The sequence below is a fragment of the Anomaloglossus baeobatrachus genome, chromosome 11 (genome assembly GCF_048569485.1).
Source record: "Anomaloglossus baeobatrachus isolate aAnoBae1 chromosome 11, aAnoBae1.hap1, whole genome shotgun sequence".
NCBI classification, from domain to species: Eukaryota; Metazoa; Chordata; class Amphibia; order Anura; family Aromobatidae; genus Anomaloglossus; species Anomaloglossus baeobatrachus.
In genome coordinates, this window is record NC_134363.1 from 30,833,338 (window position 1) to 30,849,676 (window position 16,339).

At 49.3% G+C, this 16,339-nt stretch overlaps 1 protein-coding gene across 1 annotated transcript; it reads left to right on the plus strand.

Moving 5' to 3' along the window:
* The first annotated feature begins 1,601 nt into the window (after positions 1–1,601).
* On the plus strand, positions 1,602–16,117 carry LOC142255672 (phospholipase A2 inhibitor and Ly6/PLAUR domain-containing protein-like). Its single transcript, XM_075327092.1, has 5 exons — positions 1,602–1,697; positions 3,203–3,322; positions 5,828–5,974; positions 6,050–6,202; positions 11,957–16,117. The coding sequence occupies exons 1-5, from the start codon at positions 1,649–1,651 to the stop codon at positions 12,112–12,114; spliced, it is 627 nt and encodes a 208-aa protein (XP_075183207.1). The 5' UTR covers positions 1,602–1,648; the 3' UTR covers positions 12,115–16,117.
* The last annotated feature ends 222 nt before the right edge of the window (positions 16,118–16,339 follow it).

Genomic DNA, 16,339 nt, shown 5'->3' on the forward strand with positions numbered 1-16,339 from the left:
GGTGCAGGGAAAGGCAGTCACCATCAACATGCCGGGAGGAGAAACACCGCAGCCGTCTGTGGGACCCGTCCATCCAGCCGTTTTGTTTTACCGGAGACTTTGTGTACATCATTGGCTAAGTGAGTACCATCGTGCCGTGAGGCACAGCGCTGCCCCCACGACCCTACACCTCACCAGGCCCAGTAACCTGCCTGCCATCCATCCCTATCCCTCACCGGGCCCCGGAACAACCAACCCCTCTACCCACGGAGGGGAGAAAACAACATCCAAGCTGCTCCCTGTCACCGCTCCCGGGATCCCCGTTCAGAGCAGCGGTGGTGTCACAACTTCACCACAACCGTGGGTGGCGTCACGGAGAATAAATCCCCAAAAACATTCCCCTTTTCACTCACGGGCGAGGAACGCCGCTCGAGTCACCGGGATCCGGCCCACTGCTCGAGCCACCACCGAGCAGCAGCCGGACCCGAGCAGTGGGAGAGCGCAGCGTCCCCTCCTCCGCCCGCGACATTAAGACAAATGACCTTTCTTTATGGCAATGTTATATATAATGGATCAGAGAGCAGTTGGATCCCTGCTCCACCCTTCCATTTGGTGGTTCTCCAGTCATGTGACCTTGTAGCAGGGATGTGATGGACACATTGGACACAAGGACAAGTGTGAGGAGGATCATACTGTTTGGTGTAAGAGGACAGTTAGGTTCTCCATGTTGTGTCCCTGACAACTTTCAAAGTTGGGAGGTATTCTTTTGGGAAGTATCTGGGTTGCACTTGGCTCTCAGGGCCCCCTTATGGTTAGGTTAAGCCTTATGCCGGCGTCACACGAGACGATATGTCGTCGGGGTCACGGATTCCGTGACGCACATCCGGCATCGTTCGCGACGTCGTTGCGTGTGACACCTACGAGCGACTCTGAACGATCGCAAATAGGATGAAAATCGTGGATCGTTGACACGTCGTTCAGTTTTAAAAAATTGTTTGTTTTTGGGGTTGCAGCCGACATATTGCTCCGTTTGACACCCTGCCAACGACGAACAACATTCAAACGACCGCCTGGGTCAAACAATTTATCGTTGATCGCTGATGCGTCGTTTTTGAGATCGCTACGTGTGACCGCTAATAAACGACTTATGAGCGATCTCGGCAAATTGTAAATACCATCTGGGCGTGTCACATCGCTCATGAGATTGCCCGATATATCGTCCCGTGTGACGCCGGCCTTACTCTAGTAAATGGGGCATATGGTGTTCCCTACAAAGCAATAGTGGATTACAACATAGTATAGCCACTGCACCATGAGCGTGTCCTAACGGAGCCACCTCCGAGGAGCACCGTAGAGTAGACCGCACATGTGCCACCTTCTCATCATCCAGTCTAGGACTGCACGGGTCCCAACTCTTAAAGGGATCCTCATATTTTTTTTTAATAATATACAGATGGGTGAAGTCTTATGGGCTAAAAATACCCCAAATCTACATAATTCCAGCACCTCCATAAGTCAATGATCTTTTGGCAGGGATGCTGGTGGCCCGGCCTGTTCTGTTCTGTAGACGCCCTTATAATTGTTGGTTGTGTAATATCAGTAACTTATAAGTTCAGCTACAATCCGGAACCATAGGCTGGAAATTCGAGGTCCTGAGTCTGCACTTGCCATGAAGACATTGCTGGTGATACTCCATGGTGTGACCTTCATCACCACAGGTGAGAAGTGACTGCTCCGACCTGAGGCACCGGAGACATTGTAAAACCTTCTCATTTATGCTGCGTATTACAGGGCAGGTAGTTTATTCTTTAATGAGAAATTTGTAGGTAATTAACGGCTTGTCATAAAGAGCAGTGCGGAGCTACTTTATGTGCACGAGGAGGCGGTGAAAAGCTACGTTTTCTACCGGGAACAGTTTTAGGAAACAATCTTTGGAGAGGTTTTATTTTCCATTTAAACTTTTTTGCAGCCTTTTGATTGGACAGTGCCTAATTTGGTGCGTTTTCCATCAAGAGACTCTTCAAAGACGTGACATGCACTTCGCTTTTTTTTTCTCCCAGCATAACCTGCAGTGGAAGAAACATGCTAAAAAGACTGAAAATAGGAACAGCAAAGGGAGGTTACAAGAGACACGAATAGGAAGAATCTCTAAAGCATTATTTTTCACCCGAGCATGGTAGTGCCCACTCATCACTAGTTACCAGTACTGAGCACCCGAGCATGGTAGTGCCCGCTCATCACTAGTTACCAGTACTGAGCACCCGAGCATGGTAGTGCTCGCTCATCACTAGTTACCAGTACTGAGCACCCGAGCATGGTAGTGCTCACTCATCACTAGTTACCAGTGCTGAGCACCTGAGCATGGTAGTGCCCGCTCATCACTAGTTACGAGTACTGAGCACCCGAGCATGGTAGTGCCCGCTCATCACTAGTTACCAGTTCTGAGCCCCCGAGCATGGTAGTGCCCGCTCATCACTAGTTACCAGTACAGAGCACCTGAGCATGATAGTGCCCGCTCATCACTATTTACCAGTACTGTCACCCGAGCATGATAGTGCCCGCTCATCACTATTTACCAGTACTGAGCACCCGAGCATGGTAGTGCCCGCTCATCACCAGTTACCAGTACTGAGCACCCGAGCATGGTAGTGCCCGCTCATCACTAGTTGCCAGTACTGAGCACCCGAGCATGGTAGTGCCCGCTCATCACTAGTTACCAGTACTGAGCACCCGAGCATGGTAGTGCCCGCTCATCACTAGTTACCAGTACTGAGCACCCGAGCATGGTAGTGCCCGCTCATCACTAGTTACCAGTACTGAGCACCCGAGCATGGTAGTGCCCGCTCATCACTAGTTGCCAGTACTGAGCACCCGAGCATGGTAGTGCTCGCTTATCACTAGTTACGAGTACTGAGCACCCGAGCATGGTAGTGCCCCAGTGTCAGACTCTGTTGTATATATCAGTATCAGTCATTCTTGGATTTCCATGACTGACAGCTTAAAAGGATAGTTTCAGTTTTAAATAATTATAGATTATTGTAAATGAAAAGTTCTATGACTTTCTAATGTACGTTGTGTGTCAACTCACAATCTCTGCTTGCTGTTAGTGAATGCAAACATGCATTTTTTAATTCTAGAGGTTAAACAAATTGTCTTTAGTATGTCGATGTGAAAGGTAATTTCTATATGATTAATAACTGGATTAGTGGATTATGTATTTTAGTGTCCTCCTTGATATGTGAGAGCTGCATAGCGGAAAATGCAGCTACGTGCACCGGCTACAATGACACGTGTGACTCCGCGGTGACAACATGTATCAGCAGCGTGTTCCAAGTATCACATCGTAAGTGGATATCAGTGGATATCAGATAGGAAATATTATAGAGTGCGGGAAACCCAAATTTTATTCTTTCTTTGCTTACTAAATAAAACCTTAACAAACTTTGTAAATAATTGTCAGTAAACTGTCTACCATTTTGCTGCTGTAGTCAGCTGATACAAATCCATCAGTGCTCCTGGCTCTGACGGCTCTCTCTGCTCTCCTCCTGTCATGGCTCTGATCCGAGGTACTCTGCTGTCCATCAGAGCCGATCTTCTGTTTGTATTTTGCACTGGTGGACAGGAGGTTCCTGCCTGTCCTCGGTTTATGCGCTGGTGCTAGGAGGGGCTTCTCTCCAGGTGCCTCATTCTGGGTGATTGCTGTGTTCTTTAGGGAGTGTAGTTCCTGCCTGCAGTTAGTGCTCTGGGTCCCGTTTGTGCTTTTATCTTGTCCTCCTATGCCGGACCTGTTGTCACCCTCTCCTCCCGTGTCCTTGACTCTGACATTGTTCCCTGGCTCCTGACCTCTGGCTTGTACCTTGACCTTGGCTCCTCTTTTCCCCAGTGTAACTTTCATGACTTCCTGGCTTCTCACCTCCGGCTTGTACCCTGACCTTGGCTCTTCTTTTTCCCAGTGTACCTTACATGACTTCCTGGCTTCTCACCTCCGGCTTGTACCCTGACCTTGGCTCTTCGTTTTCCCCAGTGTACCTTACATGACTTCCTGGCTTCTCACCTCTGGCTTGTACCCTAACCTCGGCTCCTATTTTCCCCAGTGTACCTTACATGACTTCCTGGCTTCTCACCTCTGGCTTGTACCCTGACCTTGGGTCTTCTTTTTCCCAGTGTACCTTACATGACTTCCTGGCTTCTCACCTCTGGCTTGTGCCCTGACCTCGGCTCCTCTTTCCCCAGTGTAACTTACATGACTTCCTGGCTTCTCGCCTCCGGCTTGTACTCTGACCTTGGCTCTTCTTTTTTCCAGTGTACCTTACATGACTTCCTGGCTTTTCACTTCCGGGTTGTACCTTGACCTTGGCTCTTCTTTTTCTCCAGTGTACCTTATGTGACTTCCTGGCTTCTTACATCTTGTTTGTACCCTGACTTTGGCTCCGCTTTTCCCCAGTGTACTTTACGTGACTTCCTGGCTTTTGACCTCCAGCTTGTGCCCTGACCTCAGCTTTGCTTCATCCCTGTGTTCCATACATGATCTCCTTGCTCCTGACCTCCGATTTGTTTGACTTTCCCATCACTAGTTGCAACTCGTGACACCTAATGGTAGTTCGTCCCACCCCCTCTTTTCTCTCCGTAATAGGGATAGAGAAAGTGGGTTGTACAAAGATTTCTGCAATGTGAACAGGGAAAAAAGTATCTACAGTCTCAGGGAGGGCAGAGAAAATGACCCATAGATAAAGAGATGACACCATGTACTACCTCAATTCTCCTCTAGTGGCCACTGCAGGATTAAAGTGCTGCTGCTTACCATATCCACCAGCAGATAACCAAAGGTTTCATCTGTTGAGGGCCAGTGAAGATTCAGGGAATGGGTAGTCTCTTTAAATATCTGCATCATCTTCCAGATTAAATTCTATACAAATAATATCTCTAAGATTCTTCCATAAGAGTCCCTTTAAGGGCACCTTTCTGATTTCCACAATGTGGACAGGGAGAAAAGTATTGACAGTCTCAGGGAGGGCAGAGAAAATGACCCATAGATAAAGAGATGACACCATGTACTACCTCATTTCTCCTCTAGTGGCCACTGCAGGATTAAAGTGCTGCTGCTTATCGTATCCACCAGCCGATCACCAGAGGCTTCATCTGTTGAGGGCCAGCAAAGCTTCACAGCATGGGTTGTCCCTTTTAAATATCAGCATTGTCTTCCAGATTAAATTCTATACAAATAATATCTATAAATTGCTTCCATGAAATAATCCCTTTAAGGGCACCCTTCTTTATGAAGCCCAGTAGAAACGCTAACTATACGTCTTCATTACTGATGAACCCGGAACAACAAAGGGTTACCCAGATAGATGCAAATCACTAGCTGATTGTATGACTTTCCTGAAGATAAGTCCTTGGTAATCAGATCAGAATTGGTATCATTAAAGGGTTATTCCAAACTTTCTAGATGGATAGCGATCTCAAAAACAAACACTTTTGCAATTTACTGCTTTTTAAAATTTGCAGCCGTTCCTGAGATATTAACACTTTTCTTTTGTTTACAGCTCGTTGCCTAGGAGACCGACCACCGCCGGTGGTCGGTTTCCAAAGCAACTAGATGTAAACAAAAGAAAAAAGTGTTTATATCTAAAGAACGGATGAAAATTTTAACAGGCAGCAAATTGGAAAGTTGCTTGGATTTACAAGAACTATATGACTGTATACATTTATGAAGATGGGGAATAGCCCCTTTAAGGAGGAGGATTGAAGCTTTAAGGTGCACAGGCTTGGTTTCAGAAATCTGAAGATGTTATATATGATATAAAGATACTTGACACTAAAATCATATTTTGATTTTTATCCCTAGAAACATTCAATGTACAGATGCCTCAAAAATCCTGCGGCTTGCCCAACATTTGTAACATTTCCTATTCATTCACCTTAAATGACACCCATGTTGCAGCGACAGGCATATGCTGCGATTCAGACTATTGTAACAAGGAGACTCCGCAGGGTGAGTATAAAGGAAGGGTCGCCATTGTCCTATATAGAGCTATAAATCGCTCATTAATCACATCTTATCTTTCAGTCCCTGAACGGAACTTGACAATGAACGGGTTGAAATGTCCGTTCTGCATGGAGCAAGGACTGGACGGATGTACTCCCAATATTGACACCCTATGTACCGGTCTAGAAGTCATGTGCATGAGATATTCGGGTTACATAAACATTGGTGCTAAAGGTAAGCTATTTGGATTGTTCCAAGCCTTTTCTTTGATTTAGACTCTACACCATGTTCCAAATTATTATGCAAATTATATTTTTCTCTGATTTTCCTACATAGTCGTTGCAAATGACAGTCAGTCTAATAAAAGTCATCACCCGTTAGAGGATGTGTACCGCCCTGAGGGCTCGGCTGCTCCTGCAGGCCGAGCCGCTGGAGTCCGGGCTCGGTTTGTTGGTGGCTCGAGCGCCTCCAGACCAGGGGCCACGTCGCTCTGTTAGCCGGACTGGCGGTGTCGGGTAGGGGTGTGCAGCCAGGAAGGCCATGAGGCGGCTGGGCGAGTCGCGACACCACCCACGGGTCGCGGCGAGGTGATGCACGAGACTTGCTTAAACGTTGCATAAAAACATTTTAATAATACGGGAACGGTTCATGTCCTTACGCCTTCCCACCCAAACAACCTAGCGTTGATGCTGCCCCTAAGAGGCACCACCCCTTTTCCCCAGTCCGGAAACAAGAATGGGGCTAGGTCACCCAGGCGGGAACGGGTACGGTGCGGCGCACCCGGCAGTTGCAAACGGGCTCCCCGGAGGATGGTCACCGGTCCTGATGGTGACCGAACCCCAGCCTACTCTGCTGCAGGTCCTTCCTGCAATATGCCTCTCTGGAGGCTAACGGAACAGGAAGGCATGTCAAAGGGGCAGGTTGGGACAATATTTTCAAGCCCAATAGTTTTTGGGTGGCCAGCAAGTCCATGGCCTTGTCCATGAGAAGTCCCTCATGCAACGGGGGTTAAACGGGGCAGTTCAAAACATAAGTCCCAATGGGGACGGGCACTTCATAGCCAACGGGCTACCACAAACACACGGCGGTCCCAACTGGGACTTTAACATGGTAGTTGGGATCCGCTACCACATCAGCATCCTTCTTCCTTAAGCAGCAGTCTTAGGGCACAGCTGCCATGGCTGCCACTCCTGGTCAGCCGGTGTGGGGGACGGGCCCAGCCGGAGTCCCTCCGTGCCGACTACGTCCGGCACCTTCAGTAGTGAGGGGCCCCGCTGTGATGTGGCCTGCTCTGCCGCTTGGCAGCTACGTCCCCACGGTGCCTCAGCCGAGGCCGGGTGTCTGGAAGCGGTCAGCGTGACTTGCGGTGCTGGCGTCGGGTCGTGGATCGCCTCCGTTGCGGCCGGGCGGACTGCCGGGGCCGTCGTCATCTCCATCGCGGCCAGGATGGGAGCCGGCACGGGTGCCAGGGCGGTGGTAAAGGTAAGGCCCGGGGGCCACAGGTCTGGGCCCTCTCCCACAGACGCTGTGGGCTCCGCTACCGGTGACAGTGGTAACGGGTCGGTCAGGGCGGTGGCCGCGGGCATGGGCAGTAAGGGAGGTGGCGTAGTGGATGGCAGCAGGCCGGGCCCCTCAGATGCAGCGGCCGTTCCCTTGGGGACATAGGGGCATGGGTTGCTTACCCGCTCCTCGGAAACCACCTCCACTTCGCATGCCCACACGGTTGCAGCCAGGCCCTTCTTCTCCGACGTCCACTCCACCATCATGGAGTGGACCGTGGCCTGGAGCTCCTGGCGCATCTTGCTGCTGGGTCCAGGAACGTGTTTCGGCCGAGTCCTGGCGTCCCTGCACTCTGCAGCGCTAATTACATGCTGTCTTCAAGCACCGCCGCTCCTGCGGCCAGCGCTCCTCCGCCAGGCACCGACATTTTCTTCCCCCTTAGTTTTTCCTTGTACTCCTCCTACCCAGGGGCGGGGCTTCTCACTTCGCGCCCTCACTGCTTGGGAAGAAGACTCGAGCGGGAACTTTGGCGCCAAGATGGCGGATCTTCAAATTTTTCGTCAGGACGCCGCTGACGGGATTCTCTAAGGCGCACTTCCACAGGTAACTGGACTGTCCGAATCCTGTTTGTGATGCCAGAAGAGTCGATGTGTACCGCCCTGGGCGTTCGGCTGCTCCTGCAGGCCGAGCCGCTCGGGTCCGGGCTCGGTTTGTTGGTGGCTCGAGCGCCTCCGGACCGGGGACTACGTCACTCTGTTAGCCGGACTGGCGGTGTCGAGTAGGGGTGCGCAGCTGGGAAGGTCAAGAGGCGGCTGGGCGAGTCGCGACGCCAACCACGGGTCGCGGCGAGGTGATGCACCACCGCCGCAGACGATGGTGGGGCTCCCGGGGGACGGTGTTGTGGCGCAGCCTGGGTGCCAGCCCCTCCGTGGGCAGGGACAGTGTGTCCCGGGGCCCGGTGGCGAGGGGACGGGCGCTGCTGAGGGGGTCGCGGTGCAAGAGGGCCGCGCTGCGGTGCCGTGCCTGGGTGGCACCGATGCACCCACAGTCATTCACACTCAGAGTCACTGGCAAACCAAAGCTCGGCGAAGATCGGGTCCCGCAGACGGCCACCGGCGTCCCTTGTGGGGTTGGTGGTGGCCCCTTTTCCCCCGCACCTTTGCTGCCCGTTTGGCTCCCCTGCCTGGGCAGTGGTAGCCCGCCCCTCGGCGCTTTGACTGCCGGAGGAGCCCTCTGTTGCCCGCAGGCGCTGGCCCTTTGGGTGTTTGGCCCTTGGCGATGGCTCTCACTCGAGACGGTGGGCTGTTGCCTTCTGACGGGACTTGTGTGTGGATGAACCCGTGAGGTCCAGCCAGCAATCAGTCAATTTGCCTATACTCGGTGGGTTCTGAGCTAGGTCGGGGTCTGAGTACCCGGTACTCGGTGCTCCGGTAAAACGTTTGACTCCTCGATTCAGGGCCGGCGGGCTCCAACCCAAAGCCGGTCCGTACGGTTCTGCCGGTTGGCCACCGGGACAACTGCAGACGGCCACCACCGTCTGCCTGCCTGACGTGTGTGTTCAGTTGTGACACCTCCTGCCACTTTCACTGTCTGTACTACACTGGTTACTGAACTTCCTGCCTCAGGACAGTAGTCTCCTCGGTGGGCGTGCCTTTCTGCCTGGCTCCGCCCACCTGGTGTGCCCTACCTGCCCTGAGGGAGGCATCAGGTCTCCCTTTCGGGTGACGGTTGTGTCCTACAGGGAATGTGGGGGGTGTGTATGAGGTATGGTGTTATGTTACCTGTGATCCCTGGGGGCCAGGGCGTCACAGATACATCGAATGTTATTAAAGAATCCTCCCGATGATAACAGTATAATCTTCCTGTTCCAAATTATTAGGCACAGTAGAGTTTCTAAACAAAATGCTCATTTGTGGAATTTGCAGCATTAGGAGGTCACATTCACTGAAATAAAAAGCTATTAAAATCCAAAACATCTTAACAGGCCAAGTTACCTGTTAACATACGAACCCTTCTTTGATATCATCTTCACAATTCTTACATCCATTGAACTTGTGAGTTTTTGGAGAGTCTCTGCTTGAATTTCTTTGCATGATGTCAGAATGGCCTCCTAGAGCTGCCTCCCACACTCATAGATCTTTTGCTTGATGATACTCCAAAGGTTCTCTATAAGGTTGAGGTCAGGGGAAGGTGGTGGCCACCCCATGAGTTTATCTCCTTTTATGCCATAGCAGCCAACGACACAGAGGTATTCTTTGCAGCATGAGATGGTGCATTGTCATGCATGAAGATGATTTTGATCCTGAAGACACGTTTCTGCTTTTTGTACCATGGAAGAAAGTTGTCAGTCAGAAACTCTATATACTTTGCAGAGGTCATTTTCTCACCTTCAGGAACCCCAAAGGGGTCTACCAGATGTCTCCCCATGATTCTGGCCCAAAACATGACTCCTCCACCTCCTTGCTGACGTCGCAGCCTTGTTGGGACATGGTGGCCATCCACCAACCATCCACTACTCCATCCATCTGGACCATCCAGGGTTGCTCGACACTCATCAGTAAACAAGACTGTTAGTCTTCATGTATGTCTGGGCCCACTGCAACTATTTCTGCTTGTGATCACTGGTTGGGGTGGCCAAATAGTAGGTTTATGCACCACATCTAGCCTTTGAAGGATCCTACACCTTGAGCTTCGAGGGACTCCAGAGGCACCAGCATCTTCAAATATCTGTTTGCTGGTTTGTAAGGGCTTTTTAGTAGCTGCTCTCTTAATCCGATGGATTTGCCCGGCGAAACCTTCCTCATTCTGCCTTTATCAGCACCAACACGTCTGTGCTCAGAATCAGCCACAAATCTCTTCACAGTACGATGATCACGCTTACGTTTTCGTGAAATATCTAATGTTTTCATCCCCTGTCCAAGGCATTGCACTATTTGATGCTTTTCGGCAGCAGAGAGATCCTTTTTCTTTCCCATGTTACTTGAAAACTGTGGCTGCTTAATATTGTGGAACATCCAGTTTTCCTTTTATTGGGCTTCACCTGGCAAACTAATTATCACAGGTATCTGAGATTGATTTCAGTGATCTAAAGACCCTGAGACACAATACCATCAATGAGTTTCATTATTAATTGCTAGCACACTTAAATCCAATTTGCCTAATAATTTGGAACATGGTGTATGTGCTATGTCAAGATATATGTGTCGCCCAGGGATAGGGGGTACTCGGATCCGGGCCAAGTGGTCACTTCTGTAGGTATCACGGTGGCGTGACCCGGTCTGTGATCCCAGGCTCCACAACCAAGAAGAGGGATTATGTACAGGGGAATTTGTAAGTCTATGATCCGTGACGCCACCCGTGGTGTGCGGTGAGGTAATGGAGCACCGCCGCTGCCGGTCAAAGCATCCCAGGGATGGTGAGGGGCAGCAAGGTGGTGATTTTCCTTCCACGGGTAGGGTGTTGATGTCCCAGGACCCCGGTGTAATGGATTGGGGAGTGATGGGTGCAGTCCACGGCTTGGACCGGGTGGTGCAGGAGTACTCACTGTATAAGGTAATAACTGACACGAGTCCAGGAATTAACCAGGTTGCTGGTAACTGGTGCCCACGGATGCTGTGAGGACAGGTCCCATACCCGTGTGGGTAATTCAGGTGTTTTTCTCCTGCCTGATGTCTGTGTCTGTTCCGTGCACAGGCCTGGACAGGGCCCCGACAGTTGACACCGGCGGGCCACTACCCTGCCCCGGACCATTTCGGTCCACCACAATCGGCTGGCCTATTCCTGAGGCCCTTGCTGCCACTCTACCTAGCTCCACAATGGAGCTCCTTCCAGACCTCTCTCCTCCTGCAGACTGACTACAGCTCAAACTCTGCTCTGCCCTTCCTAAGCTCCTCTCACCCCCTCCCATTTTCCTGGGGAGGGGGTGAGTAGGGCCTAATTGGCTGGTGTGTATCTGTGTGGGAAACTCCCCAAGGGAGAGTGAGATCTGCACCAAAAAGATGGATGCAGACCTCTGTGACACCCAGGTTTTGCCAGGGTGGCACACATACACTAAATAATTTAGTATTACACTTGCTAATGTGTTGTCAAATATAGTTAGGAACATTAGGAAATGCCCGTAGAATGTTTATTTTTGGCGTTGATATACCTGTGGATGAAAGTTATGTGCAGGTGTAACATCATCAGCCCTGATATCAGAGCTGAAATCATAAGTAGGCAGGCGACATGGGACCGCACGTGCTCCTATTGTGCAGTACTGCACAAGCTCCTAATGTGTAGCACCAGACGTGCCCCTAGTGTGTACCCACATATGTATATAATGAAGGCAACCCTAAGGCTACTAAGTAACATAAAAATAGCGCCACTCTTGTATATAGGCAGTGTCTGGTATTGCAACTAAACCCCACTCATTTCCAGCAAGTCACAGGACGACTGATTTGGACAGCGAGAAATCAAGTGTCTGACATTTTTTTTTTTGTTTTTTTTCAGAAGCACCAAAAAACATTTCCTTTCAAGGTTGTGCCACTTCAAGTGCCTGCCCGGCTGCCTCGTCACCACCGGAAGAAAGCAGTAAAATCCGGTTCAGCTGTACAGAAGGCGTCCAGCACCAAGAAGAGGACGATAACAGCGTGCCTGTCAACAGCTAAACATTTCTTCCTATATCACATTAAAGCCATCAAAGAGGGTCAAGACTAATGAAAAACTAAAAAAAGCTGAAAAATGTACAATGTCGAGGGTTGGGATCAGTAAAGAGAATTTCTAGAGTTCTCAGTTATTTTCCTGCAGTTGCCATCACTTCATATTCTCTCTCTCCCACTGCATATTATCTCTCTCCCACTGCATATTCTCTCTCTATCACACTGCATATTCTCTCTCTCCCACTGCATATTCTCTCTCTCCCACTGCATATTCTCTCTCTATCACACTGCATATTCTCTCTCTCTCTCTCTCCCACTGCATATTCTCTCTCTCCCACTGCATATTCTCTCTCTCCCACTGCATATTCTCCCTCTCCCACTGCATATTCTCTCTCTATCACACTGCATATTCTCTCTCTCCCACTGCATATTCTCTCTCTATCACACTGCATATTCTCTCTCTCCCACTGCATATTCTCTCTCTCTCCCACTGCATATTCTCTCTCTCCCACTGCATATTCTCTCTCTATCACACTGCATATTCTCTCTCTCTCTCTCTCTCTCTCTATCACACTGCATATTTTCTCTCTCTCTCCCACTGCATATTCTCTCTCTCTCTCCCACTGCATATTCTCTCTCTCCCACTGCATATTCTCTCTCTCTCCCACTGCATATTCTCTCTCTCTCCCACTGCATATTCTCTCCCTCTCCCACTGCATATTCTCTCCCTCTCTCACTGCATATTCTCTCTCTCCCCCACTGCATATTCTCTCTCTATCACACTGCATATTCTCTCTCTCTCTCTCTCTCTCCCACTGCATATTTTCTCTCTCTCTCCCACTGCATATTCTCTCTCTCTCTCTGCATATTCTCTCTCTCTCTCCCACTGCATATTCTCTCTCTCCCACTGCATATTCTCTCTCTCTCCCACTGCATATTCTCTCTCTCTCCCACTGCATATTCTCTCCCTCTCCCACTGCATATTCTCTCCCTCTCCCACTGCATATTCTCTCTCTCCCCCACTGCATATTCTCTTTCTCTCCCACTGCATATTCTCTCTCTCTATCATACTGCATATTCTCTCTCTCCCACTGCATATTCTCTCTCTCTCCCCCACTGCATATTCTCTCTCTCCCACTGCATATTCTCTCTCTCTATCACACTGCATATTCTCTCTCTCCCACTGCATATTCTCTCTCTCTCTCCCACTGCATATTCTCTCTCTCCCACTGCATATTCTCTCTCTCTCTCCCACTGCATATTCTCTCTCTCTATCATACTGCATATTCTCTCTTTCCCACTGCATATTCTCTCTCTCTCTCCCCCACTGCATATTCTCTCTCTCTCCCACTGCATATTCTCTCTCACACTGCATATTCTCTCTCTCCCACTGCATATTCTCTCTCTCCCCCCCACTGCATATTCTCTCTCTCCCCCACTGCATATTCTCTCTCTCCCACTGCATATTCTCTCTCTCTCCCCCACTGCATATTCTCTCTCTCTATCATACTGCATATTCTCTCTCTCCCACTGCATATTCTCTCTCTCTCCCCCACTGCATAGTCTCTCTCTCTCCCACTGCATATTCTCTCTCTCCCCCACTGCATATTCTCTTTCTCTCCCACTGCATATTCTCTCTCTCTATCACACTGCATATTCTCTCTCTCCCACTGCATATTCTCTCTCTCTCCCCCACTGCATATTCTCTCTCTCTCCCACTGCATATTCTCTTTCTCTCCCCCACTGCATATTCTCTCTCTCTATCATACTGCATATTCTCTCTCTCCCACTGCATATTCTCTCTCTCTCCCCCACTGCATAGTCTCTCTCTCTCCCACTGCATAGTCTCTCTCTCTATCACACTGCATATTCTCTCTCTCCCACTGCATATTCTCTCTCTCTCCCCCACTGCATATTCTCTCTCTCCCACTGCATATTCTCTCTCTCCCCCACTGCATATTCTCTTTCTCTCCAACTGCATATTCTCTCTCTCTATCACACTGCATATTCTCTCTCTCCCACTGCATATTCTCTCTCTCTCCCCCACTGCATATTCTCTCTCTCTCCCACTGCATATTCTCTCTCTCTATCACACTGCATATTCTCTCTCTCTCCCACTGCATATTCTCTCTCTCTCCCACTGCATGTTCTCTCTCTCTCCCACTGCATGTTCTCTCTCTCTCTCCCACTGCATATTCTCTCTCTCCCACTGCATATTCTCTCTCTCTCCCCCACTGCATATTCTCTTTCTCTCCCACTGCATATTCTCTCTCTCTATCACACTGCATATTCTCTCTCTCCCACTGCATATTCTCTCTCTCTCTCCCCCACTGCATATTCTCTCTCTCTCCCACTGCATATTCTCTCTCTCTATCACACTGCATATTCTCTCTCTCTCCCACTGCATGTTCTCTCTCTCTCCCACTGCATATTCTCTCTCTCTATCATACTGCATATTCTCTCTCTCTCCCACTGCATATTCTCTCTCTCTCCCCCACTGCATATTCTCTCTCTCCCACTGCATGTTCTCTCTCTCTCCCACTGCATGTTCTCTCTCTCTCTCCCACTGCATATTCTCTCTCTCCCACTGCATATTCTCTCTCTCTATCACACTGCATATTCTCTCTCTCTCCCCCACTGCATATTCTCTCTCTCTCCCCCACTGCATATTCTCTCTCTCTCCCACTGCATATTCTCTCTCTCTATCACACTGCATATTCTCTCTCTCTCCCACTGCATGTTCTCTCTCTCTCCCACTGCATGTTCTCTCTCTCTCCCACTGCATGTTCTCTCTCTCTCCCACTGCATATTCTCTCTCTCCCACTGCATATTCTCTCTCTCCCACTGCATATTCTCTCTCTCCCACTGCATATTCTCTCTCTCCCCCACTGCATATTCTCTTTCTCTCCCACTGCATATTCTCTCTCTCTATCACACTGCATATTCTCTCTCTCCCACTGCATATTCTCTCTCTCTCCCCCACTGCATATTCTCTCTCTCTCCCACTGCATATTCTCTCTCTCTATCACACTGCATATTCTCTCTCTCCCACTGCATATTCTCTCTCTCTCCCACTGCATGTTCTCTCTCTCTCCCACTGCATATTCGCTCTCTCTCCCACTGCATATTCTCTCTCTCCCACTGCATATTCTCTCTCTCTATCACACTGCATATTCTCTCTCTCCCACTGCATATTCTCTCTCTCCCACTGCATATTCTCTCTCTCTATCCCACTGCATATTCTCTCTCTCCCACTGCATATTCTCTCTCTCCCACTGCATATTCTCTCTCTCCCACTGCATATTCTCTCTCTCTATCACACTGCATATTCTCTCTCTCCCACTGCATATTCTCTCTCTCTCCCCCACTGCATATTCTCTCTCTCTCCCACTGCATATTCTCTCTCTCTATCACACTGCATATTCTCTCTCTCCCACTGCATATTCTCTCTCTCTCCCACTGCATGTTCTCTCTCTCTCCCACTGCATATTCGCTCTCTCTCCCACTGCATATTCTCTCTCTCCCACTGCATATTCTCTCTCTCCCACTGCATATTCTCTCTCTCTATCACACTGCATATTCTCTCTCTCCCACTGCATATTCTCTCTCTCCCACTGCATATTCTCTCTCTCTATCCCACTGAATATTCTCTCTCTCCCACTGCATATTCTCTCTCTCTCCCACTGCATATTCTCTCTCTCCCTCTGCCTGCCCAGTGGGTGGAGTCTTCCTGCTGTGATGCTCAGCCAGAGTTCTCAAAGCTCCTTTATCCCCTCCCCTTTCCTTCTACAGCCTCAAAGACACAGATACTGCACCTGCATCTCCCTCCTCCCTGTCTATTACTCACCGTTCCGAATTTTTGGAGGAATGAAGAACTTTAAGGGGGTTATTTAGTCTTATGCCAAGTCTAATTATTATAAATTTTATATAATAATAAACATCAATATGTTTAGTTTTTCCAACTCAAAATGTAAAAATATCAAAAACAATAAAAACATTTATTATTCAAAAAGTTGTCATTTGCCATTTTATTTTTCTTTACCTGGTGTAAATGCCTCTGTTTTCTGGAATCAGCCATTTTTCTTTTCTTCCTGCCACGCTGAGTTTCTAAGATATGCCTCGTCTACTTTCTGTGTAAATCAAGACTTGTTAGTAAAGTGGGCGTGTTCCTCAATTCTTTGTGGGTGTGTTATTGATGGACACACCCCTTTGGCTAATAACAGTAGATTTATTC

Coding starts and splice junctions, on each gene's coding strand:
- LOC142255672 (XM_075327092.1), top strand. CDS start 1,649: ATGAAGACATTGCTGGTGATACTCCATGGTGTGACCTTCATCACCACA. Junction 3,323..5,827: donor CGTGTTCCAAGTATCACATC/GTAAGTGGATAT, acceptor TTTTATCCCTAG/AAACATTCAATGTACAGATG. Junction 5,975..6,049: donor TAACAAGGAGACTCCGCAGG/GTGAGTATAAAG, acceptor CTTATCTTTCAG/TCCCTGAACGGAACTTGACA.